At 59.6% G+C, this 15,002-nt stretch overlaps 1 protein-coding gene across 1 annotated transcript in view; it reads left to right on the forward strand.

The window, feature by feature from the left end:
* Positions 1-11,912, forward strand: part of LOC116149014 (maestro heat-like repeat family member 5) — a 31,438-nt gene extending 19,526 nt beyond the window's left edge. The window contains exons 15-24 of the mRNA XM_064476648.1: positions 217-493; positions 571-755; positions 1,091-1,228; positions 1,434-1,545; positions 1,790-1,933; positions 2,458-2,634; positions 3,860-4,015; positions 5,980-6,102; positions 11,234-11,336; positions 11,485-11,912. Of these exons, the coding sequence (XP_064332718.1) occupies positions 217-493; positions 571-755; positions 1,091-1,228; positions 1,434-1,545; positions 1,790-1,933; positions 2,458-2,634; positions 3,860-4,015; positions 5,980-6,102; positions 11,234-11,336; positions 11,485-11,912 (1,843 nt within the window). The remainder of the gene's footprint in view (positions 1-216; positions 494-570; positions 756-1,090; positions 1,229-1,433; positions 1,546-1,789; positions 1,934-2,457; positions 2,635-3,859; positions 4,016-5,979; positions 6,103-11,233; positions 11,337-11,484) is intronic.
* The last annotated feature ends 3,090 nt before the right edge of the window (positions 11,913-15,002 follow it).

Here is a 15,002-nt window from a genome sequence, read left to right on the forward strand (position 1 = left end):
TGTGCACAGAGCTCTGAGCAGGGCCCCAGCCCTGCTGGTCATCACAATACAGCCGCCTGGGCACGCCCAGATGGAGGGCTCCCCTGTTCCCAAGGGGCCTGGCCACCTCCACTGCCCCATATGCAGCAGGCCATCCTGCTGCCCTGGGGTCATGTCCCACTGGCCTTTCACCCAGTGTGGCCAGCCAGCTGGTGGGACTGGCCCCTGCCTCCCCAGGCACGTCATGCCCCTGTGGAAGGCCCTGGCCGCCAACAGCCGGCTGGCCCGCAAGGTCGTCACGCTGCTCTATGTGAAGCTGAAGCTGCGGCCCCCCCGCGAGCTCATCAGGTTCCCCGTGCAGGCTGAGCTCATGTCCCTGCTGGTGAGCCCCTCTGCCACCCTCTACAAGGCTATCAATATCCAAGGGCCCCGGGACACCAGCGTGGCCTGGCAGAGGGGCTCCCCAGATGCTGAGTCCCAGGGTGGGGCTGGCTCCAGGCAGGGCAGCCCTGTGGTGGCTGCTCCCACTCCTCTGCTCACCGGGGCCAGGTCCTAGGTGGGGACCAAGGGTGGCGCCCTGTCCTGCTGCAGGCCCTGGGCGCCATTTATGAGCTCCTCTACATCCGGGAGTACAAGGCCACAGTGCGCTGGGCCTTTGCGGGGATCCTCCTGGGCCTGCTGACACAGCTCCACTACCTGTTTGAGCTGGACGTGGTGGAGGGCATCGCAGACCACCAGGAGGAGAGCCTGGAAACGCAGGCCCTCAGCCCCTGCAGGTGAGACGTACGACAGGCCCGAGGCCCCCAGCCCAAGCCTTCTTTCTGGTTCCTCCTACACACGCCCAGAAGCCCTGGTAGGCACCAAGCCTTGGGCTAAGTGCTGGGGACCCAAAAAGGAGGAACTCTCGTCCCACCAGGGTTGGGGGCAGGGGACAGAATAGCCAACACCTGTTAGGAGGGAATTCCTGCCAGAAGGGAAGCTCAGAGGGCAGCAGGCAGCTCATCCAGGCCCAGATGGGAGAGTGTGGGTTGTGGTGGAGAAGCCAACCTCATGCTCCAGGTGGAGAACCGGGCCCTCACTCACCCCTCTAAATACCCCCACTTTCCCCTAGGACATGCCTGGAGGCCCTGAAGGGTCTCTTCTGGACCACCAATTACTGGGAGGTGTTCGCCTACCTCAAGCTACTGAGGGGCTGGGAGCTCTTTGAGCGCCTGGAAACCTACACCGAGGGGGTGGCCCTCTTGGCCAGGTAAGGACCAAGCCTGGGAGGGGCCCGGCTCCAGACTGCATCCCTGATGGGACTCCCCTCCCGCACCCCGCATTCAGACCCTGAGCTCCAGACTGAGTGGCTTGGGCCATCGCCCTTGGTGAGCAAGGTCTGCCGGGGGAGAGGGGTCCTCCTGGCCAAGGATGGAGCCCTCAGTGCCCCCTTGTCTGCCTCTTCCATCTGACAGGGCCATGGCCCACTACGACTGTGAGGTCAAAGCCGTCTTGGGGCAGGCAGTCATCTTCCTGAAGAGCCCGGAAGAACGGGACAACATCGTGGCCATCCTCATCATAACAGAGGTCAGCCCCTCCTGGCCCCCACCTCTGCTCCTCCAAGTGCCCTCTGGCCCTCAGGAAGGTCAGAGAACTGCAGCCCCATTCCTACCCGATATAAAGGCATCCTAACTTCCACCTTCCACATCAGACCTACCTGCTGTATGGAAGTGCTTCCTTATGTCTAACCCCACTCTCATGCTAGGTTATAGGTCGATTTTCCCTGACGGCCATAATTAACTGGGGGGCTGACTGTGCCAACCCTACCTAGTTTCTCAATGGCCAAGAGCTCACCCAGTACATGTCTCGGAAAACCATGGACAACTTCCTGAGCCTGGGCCTCAACAACCCCAACCAGCTGGTGAGGGCCATGAGCCTGAAGGGCCTCAGCAGTATCCTCCTGCAGCCTAAGAAGGTGAGAGGAAGGTGCGCCCACTCCTGTTCCAGGAGGCTTTAGGGAGGAGGAGGGTGCACTTGAAAAGGGCCTCTAGAGTAGGTGAAACCTCAAGGGTTGGATGAGGAAGGCAAGCCAAGGCCCGGGCCAGGAGACGGTAGGAATGTTGGGAGACCCTGCTGCACTGCATAGCGCTGAGAACCCGACACTTCCTGAGCTGGAGGAAACTCGGTGACTTTGAGGTCAGCGACTTTGGCCCCCTGCCCAGGCAGGGATTTCTTACCTGAGGCACTCCTGCCAGGTGGTCCAATTCATGCTGCACCCGGCTACGGAGAACTCATACCTCACTCCACGGGGGCATCCTTCTTCCTCCTGCCTTTTGGGCCTCCGTGCTCCCAAGATGCGGTCAAGGGCTGGAACCGAGGTCCGCAGCTGAGCTTAAAGAGGGGCAGTAAGTGAGAGGAGAGGCAGTCTCTGAGGCTGGGCCGGGAAGCCTGTTTAGGAGGGAGCGGCGCAGGCCAGGGGGCGGCTGCATCTCCCTGCAGGTGGTCCTGCTCCGGAACCGGCTGGCCGTGCTGCTGGACAGCTTCCTGAAGCCCGAGCCCAAAGACCTCCTGGGCTTGATGGAGATCCTGGGCGACATCCTGCACCGTCTGGGTACCCAGGGCGTCGGCGCCATCAGCCTCAAGATCGCCCAGCACCTGCTGCAGCTGTTCGAGAATGTGAGCCAAATGCTCCGAACCCCTGCGCCTGCGCAGCCCCCTAGCCAACTCCCCCCCAATCCGAGCAGCCGAGGCTACCCCGCCCCCCGCCCCCGCCAATCAGAGCAGCCTAAGCTGCTTCCCTCGGACTTGTGGGTAGAGTCCACGGCTGGCGCTCCGGCGGGAACCTGGCCCCAGGGAAGGAAGGTTCCGCCCGGCCTCGAGGCTGCCTCAGCGATAACTATGTGCTCCCAAACCACCCAGAGGCTGCGGGCGGGGTGGAGGGCAGGGCGAGCATAAGTTCGCCACGTGGAAAATGAGTAGGTAGAGCCAGGGTAAATGGTTTCGGGGGTTCTGAATAAATCAGGTGAGGTAAATGTGGTGAGGCTTAAACCAAGGCGGGGCAGCCAGGCTGCAAGGCAGACCTCAGGGACTGAGGGCATACTGTGGGGAGAGGGCAGAATGAGGGCTTAGGGCTGAGCCCCAGTTGGGGGTGGCAGGTGGGAAATTGATGCTGCCATTCCTGGAGGTGAGGAAGAGGAAGATGGAGACTGCCGAGAAGGCAGATGGCACTGCCCTCCATGAATGTGTCCTGGAGACCTCAGGTGCTGTTGTCTGAGGTGGTCAGATAAGGCCAGAGGAGGTGGGGCGGGAGGAATAAAAGGACAGTTGGATTCAGTCCTCACCACAGGCCAAGGACAAAGGCACTGTTGTCCATCCCTTCCTACGAAAGGGGAAACTGAGTCACACACAGGAGGAGCCTTACTCAGGGTCACAGAGCTAGAAGGTGACAGGTCTGACACCAGGGCCTGTGCTCTAACCCCCATCCTGGTCTGCCTGGGAGCGGAGGGGTGGTTCCTATCAGCCTGAGGTCCCCTAGACAACAAAGGAAGAAAGCAGGAGAAGACGTCAGTGCATGTCAGGCTGCAGCCGTCGGAGGGGAGACGCGAGAAGAGGGTCGGCCCTGGAGAGAAGGCCGTGCAGCTGGTGTGGCGGGGGTGGCTGGCGCATCAGGGGCGGCCTGGACAGCGGGGTCAGTGGAGTAGAGGGGTGAAGTTGGCTAGCGCTGTGCTGACAAGGGGCAGATGTGATGGCAGATACTGGCCTCTGCAAGTCACTGGGGTGGAAAGGAAGGTGAGAATGGGTGGCAGCTAGCTGGGCACGTGGCTTGTGGGGCTGGGGCTGTCCTGGGCCCAGGGTTCCAGGATATTTCCTGACTGAGGGGAAGGCCTGCCTGCCTTGCCAGGAAAAGGAAGGCGTGCGTGGAGGAGCCATCTTCCTGTACGGAGATGTTATCTACAGTGGCGGCAAGAAGTTTCGGCAGGCGCTCAAGAGCCACGCCTTCCAGGCCCTGGTGCCGCTGCTCTTCCACCTGGCGGACTCCTGCCCTGATGTGGTCATGGTAAGTGACCCGGTGTGCCTCTGGCTGGACAGCATCCTCCAGCCGGGGGCAGCCTGGGGAGCAGGACAGGGAGGACCCACCTGCCTGCAGATAGATCAGGCACCTCAGGACTCAGCCTCCGTAAGTGGAGACCAGGGCAAGGCTGCCATCCTGGAGAGGCCACGGTGGCCAGACAGGGAGGACCAGCCTGGCCCTGTAGGTTAACATGCAGACGGAGAGAAGGAAAAGCCCCATCCAGGGTGGCCACTCCCGGGCTCCACCTGCCCCCAGGTTCTCCCCTGATCCAGGGCTCTGTGAACCTCCTCTGGCTTCAGAGGCCTCCTGCCAGCACACACATACATAAAACCAGCCTCAGGAGCCTGGCATTCGGGGCCCTTCGCACTCCCCCTCCCCAAGGGGGCTGCTGGTCCAGACCATGCCTTGCTCAAGGGCACCTGCCCTAGGAAAAAGCACCATGCTTAACTCCCACGAAAGATCCATGGGGCAGCCCCAAAGCTACCAGCCATTCCACAGGGACCCAGCTCTGTGGGTCATGCCTTGAGCAACAAGGCAGTGGGCAGGGCCTGCTTGGGCCTCCTCCTCCTTCTTCCCAGCCCTTTCTTGAGCTCTCAGGGAGCTGCCTGAATTCCCGCCTCTTCAGTGCAAACTAGTTCCATGCCTTCTTTCTGCCCGTGCCCCAGATCCATCAGACCCAAGAGCCCTCTGGGCCCATTGCTGATGGCCCTGATGGGCTGGGAACCCCTCAAGTGAGGGAGAGGGTCTGCCTCAGAGGTGGATCTTTAAGGTCAGCCCCCAGCCCAGAGCCTGACGTGAGGCAGCAGCTGAGTGAACGCTCAGCTAAATGGATGGATGGATGGATGGAAGGGCTGACAGGTGGATAGAGGAAAGGCAGGTGGGCACGGTGCGTGAAGAGCGTAAGGAGCGATGTGGCTGGGCGGGAGACCGAGGGGCACGGCCAATAAATTAAGAAGGAAAAGAGGGCTAAGATAACCAGGGAGGCTCCCTGGGGGAGGCAGGCTTCTAACCAGGCTTCTGAAGTGATATAATCTTAGGGTGAGCTGCCCAGGGGCCAGGGTCTCCGTTTGAGGGAGCATGGTTCATTCTCCGAGAAACTGGCGCACAAGAAGTCGAGGGTAGGCCTGGCCTGGCCAGTGGGGGCGGGGGAGTCGAGGAGGAAGGAACAGAGGGTCCTCCTTTGTGGTCAGGAAGTGCCTGAAAGAAGGTTGCCCAGCCCTCCAGGGACAGAGGTGTGAGCCGCAGAGCCCCCTGCGGTGTGTACTCAGGAGGGGAGGCGAAGGGCTTTGGGGAGTGAATACCAGGAAGGCCTCTCTTTGGCATGTGGACGGCTGTCTTCTCCTTGTGTCCTCACTTGGTCGTCTCTCTGTGGCTGTCTGATTCCGGATCTCCTCTTCTTATAAGGACACTGGTCATACTGGCTTAGGGCCCACTCTCATGACTTCATTTTAATTTAATCACACCTTTAAAGACCTTTTCTCCAAGTACGTCCATGTCCTGGAGTCCTGGGGGTCAGGGCTCCAACCCGTGTGCCTCGGAGCAGGTGTGGCGATGGGTTCTGCCCACCACAGGGACACAGGGACCCTCTAAAGGAGCTGTGAGCCCAGGGGCCGTGGTGCTGAGGCTGGTGAGCAAAGAGCCAGTGCTCTTGCCTTGGGTGCCCATCCCCTGGACCCTCAGAGAGAGGACTGAGTGGCCAGGTTACCACTGGCCTTTCTGGGATCTTCCTGTGAATGAGAGCAGGACACTCGTGGGGCCTGGAGTAAAGACCGTGTCGTGGGGGCGCCCCTTCCTCCCACGGTGCAGCTCCCCTCCAGGGCCCGTGCAGGCTACACGGCCCGGGCACAGCTGTGAGCGGGGTGCTTGCTGGGCGGGGGACCCTCGGGGGTCTGCCCGGAGCGGGGCATCGTGATGGGCAGGTGGTGACGCACCTCTCTCGGCACCCGCAGAAGGCCAAGCTCACCTTCCTGCGCTGCGCCGTCTTGCTGAGGTGGGAGTTTCGGAAGGAGCTGTTTGGCAAATTGGCCTGGGGCCGTGGCCTGGGTGCCGAGAACGACATTTTAATCTACATGGTAAGATGCCAGCACCCTGCTGGAGGGGGAGCAGGAGGCCCGGAGGGTGGAGACCGGCTGTGTGCAGGCAGGGCCCTCTGGTCCTCGGCTCACCGCCAGCCCCTCTCAGGGGCACCCAGGTGGGGGTATGCATATGCCGAGGCCCCCTCAGTGCTGTCTGACTTGGTCCTGGGCATGTTTATTAGTGCCTGCTGCATGCTGGGCCGGAGACTTCAGCCTCTGGGAGGAAAGTGTGGTTCCTCGGTGATGGAGCTCGGGGCCTCCAAGGTGGGCCGTGTGGGAGGCCGCACCCCCACCATGCGCCTGGACCGGGACAGGGAGCCCTGCCTGGCGGCACCCCTCGCTTTGCCATCGGGGGGCCCTGGGCAGACGTGGGGAGGGCACTTTAGCTCCCAGACCCTTGACCCCGCAGACGTTCCTGGGACCCCATCCCTTGCCCAGGAGCTCTGTGTGGAGGTGGGCGTGAACGGGCTGAGGAGAGCTCCGTGTCCTGGCGGTCAGTGTATTTCTGACTGCAGTCGCTCTCTCTGCCCTAAGAGTGGGAGACAAGCGGACCCTCAGCGCCCGCCCTGCTGGGGCTCCCCTGGCTGCCAGGGGAGCAGCTTGGCCGAGGGCTCCTGTGGGCCTCATGCCTGGTCCATGCCGGACCTCATCCAGGTGTCCGAGGCGACCTGGGGACCCTGCTGAGGCTGGGAGAGAGAGGCTGAGCCAGGTCTCCAAGTGGGCACCGCCCTCCCAGGGTGACAGGGGTCTTGTGGGGCCAGACCCCGTCGGGAGCCAGCCAGCCAGGGCGCCTCCACCCGACTCACCTGCTCAGATCCTTCACCCACCGCGTGTGGCGTTGTTTGTCTTTTGCTCAGAAACGCGTGCCAGGTGTGACTTCTCTGTGCGCTCTGGGGGCGGGGCCTGGGCCAGTTGTCTGTATTGCCGTTAATTCTGCCCAGTGTATGACTCGTCCTTGTACTCTGCTAACGGCGTCTCTGGTTGGGCAGAAGTTTGGAGTTTTAATGTAGCCGAGTGTATTACTTTCCCACGGTTTGTGCTTTTGGGTCTGATTGAGAAGTTCCTCCCTGCTCTGTGGAACAGTGCTGGTACTGTGAGGGGTCCAGGAGGACCAGCAAGAGGGGGCTCGGGGACTGGCTTGGGAGTGCCTTTGAGCTCTAGTGCAGGGCTTGGCCCCTTGCCCCTGGGTGATGGGACCCTGGCGGCCCAGTTCATGCACCTGGCTGCCACCTGGGGTTCACTACGGTGACATGCCGGCTGTGGCTCAGGCCTCGGAGGCCCAGGGGCTGCCACACTTGCTCCTTCTGGCCTCGATCACGACTGTGAATGCTCTGTGTCCAGATCCACTTGGGAGATAGACTCCATACGGCGATTTGAGCAGGAAGAGGGTAATGTAAAGAATTACCAGCTGCAGCAGGGGCCCAGCGCGACAAGGGGGAGGCTGGGAGGGGGGCAAGGGGAGCCGGAAGGGCGCAGGGACAGCAGGGACCCTCCTGCGCGGCACGCGCCGTGCCGTCGTGACACTGTGATGGCTGCCGCCTGAGGGCTGATGGGAGCACCCAAGGGAGCCCCCCACCATGGGCTGAGCGCCGGGCCTCGAATGCGCATGACTTGCTCCGTGTCAGAGAAGAGGTTCATCTCCACGTGGTGCAGAAGATGAGCCCTCGGATATCCCAGAAAGAGTCTCAGGAGCTGGCACGGGACACTCACCGCAAAGCTGCTGAAGGAGGTCCCAGAGGAAGGTGCTGCCCCTTCGAGGTGCTGGCCACCACACCCCACGCGCAGGGGCCGACGTGCACCATGACCTGGTGCGTGGACGCTGCCCACCCGGGAGCCTGGCGCCCCCCACAGCTGGCGAGTGAGGACCCAGAGTCAGGGCGCAAGTCCCTTCCACCTGCAGCGTCTCGGGTCTCTCCGTGGTGCCTGCCGCCAGCACTCTGGGGCCCGAGGGCCCAGATCCGGGTTTCCAGAGCAGCCAACATGGGTGGATCTGGAGCTGAGAGGCAAAAAATAATCAGTAACGGGGACAATGAGGCGAACCTCCCACCCTCTATCGCTGTCGGACGGTCCTGTTGTCCGCTGTCTGAACCTCACCCTCGGTCTCCATCTTTTCCTCTTGACGCTGTGTTCGGGCCGTTTTGCTTCCGGGTCATCTCCCAGCTCACTAGCTCCGCCTCCCTTCCTCTTCACATGCCCATCCGTGTCGCCCCCACGGGGGCCGCGGGTTCCCTTTGCTTTCTCTGTTGCCTCTTCCATGAGCCTGCCTGTACTTCCTTCAGTCTTGTCCTCTCTTATGAGTAATGTAATTGTTTAAAGATCCCCTGTGTGACCTCTGCTTGGTGGCCGGCTTCTCGGGAGCTCCATGGCTCCAGGCCTTTCCTGGCTCCTGCTGCGGTGGCCTCCCCTCCATGGGCTTGCCGTTTGCACTGTGGCCCTTTCTCCACGGGCGTCCCGTCGGGTCGGGCTGGAGATGGCCTGCTGTGGGGTGTCTGGGGCTGTGGGGCATCCCAGGTCCTCCCCGCCCAGGGTGGTTCCGCCTGCATTTCTCTGCGCTGGGGTCCCAGGATGCCCACATCATAATCCAATCCCAGGTCCTCACGAGGCTTTCTCTGGGCCGTGGTTACTGTTTCTCAAGAAATGTTCCTTTTCTCTTGCTCCTAACTGGGGCCGAGATAGAGAGAGACTCTCAGTCTGACTCTGCCTGCTTGCAGAGTCCTCCTGCCCTAGGTCCTCAAGGTGCCTGTTTGGGGCCAGGGTTCCCCTTCTTTCTCTGCTTGCCTGGGTCTGCGGGTCAGTCTTCTTTCCCTGGGAAGCTGCATCAGGCTCCCAGAGCCGACGCCTGCCCCACCACGGGAGACGCCAGAGCACCAGCCCCGAGCCTACCGTTCAGGGTGTGTCCTGGCCGCCTCTGCCCTGGGGTAGCTGGTCTCCCTGGGCTTGTTCTGCCAAGGGCTTGAAAGGAAGTGTGTCGTTGATAGTCTTTCGTCGGGGGGCGGGCGTTTCCGGGCACGAGGAGGTCCGTGCACTGCCATTTGCCGCCTGCTTAGTGCCCAGTGCATTCATCTCGTTGACTTGTTACACAGTCCGCCTGGGAAATGTTCAGCGGTCAGCACCACTGCCATCACGTCCGCCCATCACCGACGGCGGCGCGTGGGTTTCACAAAGAACATTTCCCCGAACGTTTATTTACGAACCAGTCACAAACTATTGACACACCTCTGAATGTGGAGTAAAATCCTAAGTTAGCTGCAAAGGTCTGTCTCCTGCCTGTTTCACGCTCTGTGAAAAAGACCCAGCATCACCAGGACGAGAAGGTGAAGGTTTGAACGTTAAGTCTTCACCGCCTTCCTTTCTTATGAATCTTCTTTCCCCACCTAGACACCCCTGGGTTTCAGAGGTTTTGCCATTGTCACACCTTCCTAGAATTTCTGCAGTTTTATTCAAAGGGAAACAGTTGCTGTCCGTCGGCCGGGGTTTCGGGACCGGGTCTCCGCAGGCTGCCTTGCGCCACGGGCTGGACTCTGCCGGGTGCTGCCGATGACAGGGGCCCTGCCTGCAAAAGGCAGCCCCTTTCCAGAACTCTCCCTCACCGTCTCTCAGCGGCACGGCCAGCATCCTTTCCTGCCGCACTGTCGAGTTCTCACACATCGACCCAATCTGTAAGCGTTTCTGAAAGCTGCTTCAATCTGGGGTTTTGTCACAGTGGAGGCGTGTGGGCTGCGTGTTCGTCGCTGGTGTCTGATGCAGGAAGTCCACAGCTCCGCGCTGGGCAGCTGTCCTCCTGCGAACGCGTGGCGCCGGGGCTGAGCCTCTCCCCACCGGCTCGCCCGGGCCATGGCCTCCTGCGCCCCGCACCGGGGCCGGGTGGGTTCCCTGATTGTTTCCTGACACCACACGTGGTGGCAGGTGCACGTCAGCACCCTATTTTCAAAAGTCATGAACAGAAGAAACAAAATGTCCACATTTAAACATTTCCCCACGTTTAAATACCAAGCACCAATGAAGCCCATTAAATTCCACTTTCCCAGCTCTCACGCCGTAACCCTCTTTCTGTTTTCCCTGCGTTAGCGCCTCTCTCTGGAGCAGCATTAGGAATTTCTGGCCTGTATTGGTTTCCTGGGCCATGTGACAAAGTGCCACAAACTGACTTATACAGCAGAAGTGCATTACCTCGCCGTCTGGAATCTGGAGTCCGAGGTGGAGGCATTGGCAGGGCCGCGCTCCCTGCGAAGGCACTGGGGACAGCTCTGTCCTGCGCCTCTCCAGCTCCTGTAGCCCCTTGGGTCTCAGCAGCAGCAGCATCACTGTGGCCTTCCCACAGGGTCTCCCTGAGGAGCCTCTGCCCCTGCTCCACGCCCCCCCTTTGTATGAGGGCGCCAAGTGTGTTGGATCCGGGCCCACCTGTATGATCTCACTTAGCTGGACTGCCCCTTTAAAGGCCTTCTCCCCCAGTAAAGTCCCATTGTGAGGTCCTAGGGGTAGAAAGGCAGCCCTGTGGGTCATCCTGGCCAGCGAGGAGCCAGAGTGAGGAAGGTGCCCCCGCTGCAGGAGTGCCCCTCACCCGGGGAGAGCGTGGCCGGGGCAGGAGCAGGCAGTGGGCCCATGGGTTGGTCTCTCTGGGAGGTGTGGGGAATGGGGTGACCTTGGGGTCCGAGGCACCGGGATGTATTCATCGGACTCGTGGTTGTGCATGTGGCAGAAAAGCACGGTGCCCCAACCCTGGTGCAGGTGCCCCGTCTCCTCGCCCTCCGCATGGAGGAGCCCCAAGGACTGCCCGCATCCCATTGGCTCTGACAGGCCTGGACCCATTGCTGAAGCCATCCTGGGAGGGGCAGAGGTGACTTCCTGGAGGACTCCCTGGAGGGAGAGTCAACTGGTCTGCAAAGTCCCAGGTCCCTTCGCACAGGCTCCCGTCCTGACAGGTGGAAGGAGAGCTGGTCCTGCAAAGCCACGGCTCTGCCCCTCCCCGCCTCGTCCGTGCCGGGGCCCAGCTTCCTGGCCCTGGACCCAGGGTGTGGTGGCCCTCCTCTTTCCAGGCTGGGAACGCTGAGCAGCATGGGGCCTCAGGCAGGACCGGAGGGCCACATGGACCCCAGCCTGCCACCAACTCAGCTCTTCTCCACTCCAGGTGGAGAGCAACTTTGGCAACTACCACCAGTTTCTCATGCGGGCGCTGGTTTATCTGGTCAGTCCTGACAGGCATCTGAAGCTCGTGGCCATGAAGTTCATTGGTAGGTGCCAGCCCCCCAGCCCCAACCCTGAGGTCCGCTCCAGAAGGGGCAGTGGTGCTGGCCCCCGGCTGGGAGCACCGGCCCCTCAGCCAGACCCCGGCCTCCCTCAGTGGCCGGGCACCCACGGCCCCACCTCCTTCCCACCCAGGGGGACTCCTGCAGGACTACTTCGCCGACCTCTGCTTCTGCCTGAAGAAGGACGACGTGAGCACCCTCAGGAAGTGTGAGCACAGGGCCGCCCTGCGCCGGGTTGGGCCTCCCCACACACACCTCACGTGGGCTTTGGGGACAGGGCCAGGTCCCCTGGGGCCCACCCCTCCGATGGAGCCCCCAGCAGGGCAGTGTCTCCCACAGACCAGTGTTTCCCGGGGCAGGGTCCCGTCCCCCCACGGGCGCCTGTCCGCAGCGCCGCGGCAGGCTGCCCCCCCCCAGTCCCACCCCAGGGGCTGCGCGGTCAGGCCCCGGGTCTCTGCTGCAGACTTGGAGCTTCTCAAGCAGGACCCCGACTCTGAGAGCCGGAAGTTCTACAAGATCTTCTTTGAAGATGTCGTCGAACTGTCCCAGTATGTCACCTGACAGCTGCAGTTGATTGTGTTGTGTTGTGTTGTGCTTTTTTAGTTCCCTATTAAATGTGACGTGTTCCGTTCCCGCTGGCCCCTGGGCCTTGCCTCGCGCGCCCCTCCCCCGCCCCTTCCTCAGCTGGGCCCTGTGGCCGCCCCCTCAGACCCTGACGCTAACCGGCCCGGGGCCCAGAGAGCCTCGCAACTGGAGGTGCTCGGTGGCCCTGCCAGGTGTTTCCTGTGGCCTTGTGAGCTGAGAACTCCCCAGAGGCTGCTGGGCCCAGAGCCTGGGGGTCATCCTTGACGCCTACTCCCTGCCCTCTCAGGTCTGACCGGATCTGTGATGCTTCACGCCAACATCTAGAATCTTCCCACGTGCCCCACCCTGGCCCAGGCCCCCCACCTCCCTCCTTTGCCCTACCCACTTATAACGCACACCTCACCCACGCCTGGCCTGCCCTCAGGATGGTGTCTGAATCTGGATTGCGGCCCTGGGACCCTTGGCCATCTGGTCCCCCCACCTTCCTCTGCTTTCCAGCCCGAGGTCTCGGCTCTGCCTCCCCACCTGCCTCACCCTCCCTGGGCCTGGGGGGCGGCGCCTGGCCCTTTCCAGACAGGCCTGCCCTCCTGCCCTGGGCCCAGACGGCTGGTCGGGGGGTGGCATCTATAAAGTTCCAGGCACGTGGTAATCCCTGAGCCACTGTGAATCAAATGAACATATGAGAATGGTGTCGGGATGCGGCTGAAGCCCTCGCGAGACACCAGGGCCCCTGGGAGGAGCACAGGAACACGCAGACAGCTGTGTGGGAGCAGGCGGACACGGCCCAGGAGCCCCGGAGATGCCCCCCTGCCGCCAGGAAAGTGAAGGCGCTTCGGGAGAAGGCACCTGAAACCAAGCTGAGCAGGGGGACAGGATGCCCACTGCTTTTTTGTTTTTCTGTTTCTATTGTCTTGGCACCTGGCATGCAAGACAGAACCACTTACCAAAGGTGTACAGCAAGGTGGGAGGCTAAAGGCCCAACTTTCTAATCAGAAGGCCAGAATGCGGGGCCCCCTAAGAGCTGGAAAGATTAGGGAAAGCGTGCAGAGGAGGATGTTTAGGGGAGCAGCCTGTGTATGTTTGCATCCACCCTAAACAGCAGAGCATAAGCTTTCAGAAGTGGTCTGAAGGGCAGACCATTGCCCGGCCCCAGACTTGTCCGTGGGTGATGCCCATGCAAGACACGCCTGAGCCGCACTGGGAAAGCCCTCAGACCGGCCTGGCGCCAGAACCACGGCTCACAGGCGGTGAGACGGCGGTGGGAGCCCGGCCCAGCCGACTGTCTGCCAGAACAAGCAGCCCAGTCAACAGTCTTTGTGGGATTTAAACAGGAGGCAGAGGCTCACAACCAGGTGTTCACACTGTCCAGAACGCAGTCCAAAATCACTGGACATGAAAAATCAGGAAAATCTCAATTGCAAGGGAAAAGGCATTCAACAGATACCAACCAAGAGATGGCACAGACATTGAAATTGTCAGACTTTAAAGCAACTGTTGTCATTATGATCTGAGAAGCAGTGCAGTGAATGGAAAGCTGGAACATCTGGACAGAGAAATAGAATAAAATGCCAAGACAGTGTGCCATTGGCAAAAGAATACGCAAATAGGTCAATAGAATGGGAAGGCCGGCCCAGAAGTAGACCTGCCCAATCAGAGTCACCTGATCTTTGGCAAAGGAGAAAAGTCAGTTGAACAGAGAAATGATAGTCTTTTCAATAAATGGTGCAGGAGCAATCGGAATCCGTGGCCAAAAAAAAGAAGAAGAACCCAGACACCGTCCTTACACCATTCACAAACATGACTTCAAATGGGTCTTGTAGTTAATTGTAAAATGCAAACCTTCAAGACTTCTGGAAGATAACACAGAGAAAATCCGGAGGACCTTGGAAGTCACAATGAGTTTTCAGGGAAAAGAAAAACAACACAAAAGCACAATCCATGAAAGAAAAAATGAGGTTACAGTTTTGTTTTTTAATTTAAAAAGTCCTTCTGTGCAAAAGATACTCCTGAAAGATTGAGAGGCCAGCGAGGGGCCGGGGGGAAAAGCCTTCACACACACCTGATAAAGGGCTGCTGTTCCACATATGCAGGGCGCTGCGCAAACTCAGCCGCAAGACAAGCAGCAGCGCCTCGTCCCTCTTGCTGAGAGGCTCAGGGAGCCCAGCCCGGGCCGCGCCCGGCGCCCCCAGCTGTGCGGCTTAGATGCCGTCAGACTCACCGAGCACTCACGCCGGCTAGAGCTTATTGTGTATAAATTGTACCGCAGTAGCGCTGACTGAAAAAGTAAAATCCAAGGGTGCGCACTGGTGTTCGCTGTGACGCACAGAGAGCGTGTTGTGTATGCCTTCATGTAGTCTGTGATACACCTTCAGCAGTGCTTTTTATTAAAATAAACCATGTCAAGAAAAAAGAAAAAGACATAACAGATCAGATGCGCACGTAGCAAACCAGATAGATTTTTTTTTAAGAAGTGCTTAATGGAAGAAAGTAAAGCGAACGAGATATCTAATGATATAATTTAAATAAATTTAAAATACGTACACTTTGATCATCGTACCACAGTTATGTGAAATGTTACCATTAGGCAGGAGACCTAAATAGACATTTCTCCAAAGAAGACACACAGATGGCCCACAGGCACATGGAAAGATGCTCAGCATCACTATCAGAGAAATGCAAATCAAAGCTACAATGAGGGATCACCTCACACTAGTCAAAATAGCCATCATCAAAAAGTCTACGAATAATAAATGCCGGAGAAGGTGTGGAGAAAAAGGAACCCTCCTACACTGCTGGTGGGAACGTAAGTTGATGCAGTCACTATGGAAAACAGTAGGAAGTTTCCTTAGAAAACTAAAAATGGGGGAGTGGGGTGGGTATAGCTCAGTTGTAGCATGTACAAGGTCCTGAGTTCAATCCCCAGTATCTCCATTTAAAAAAAGACCTAAAAATAGTCACCATATGATCCAGCAATCCAACTCCCATGCATTTATCCAGAGAAAACTCTAATTTGAAAAGATACATGCACCCTACTGTTCATAGCAGCTCTATTTACAATGTCCAGGA

This window comes from Camelus dromedarius, chromosome 20 (genome assembly GCF_036321535.1).
Source record: "Camelus dromedarius isolate mCamDro1 chromosome 20, mCamDro1.pat, whole genome shotgun sequence".
In the NCBI taxonomy this organism is placed as follows: Eukaryota; Metazoa; Chordata; class Mammalia; order Artiodactyla; family Camelidae; genus Camelus; species Camelus dromedarius.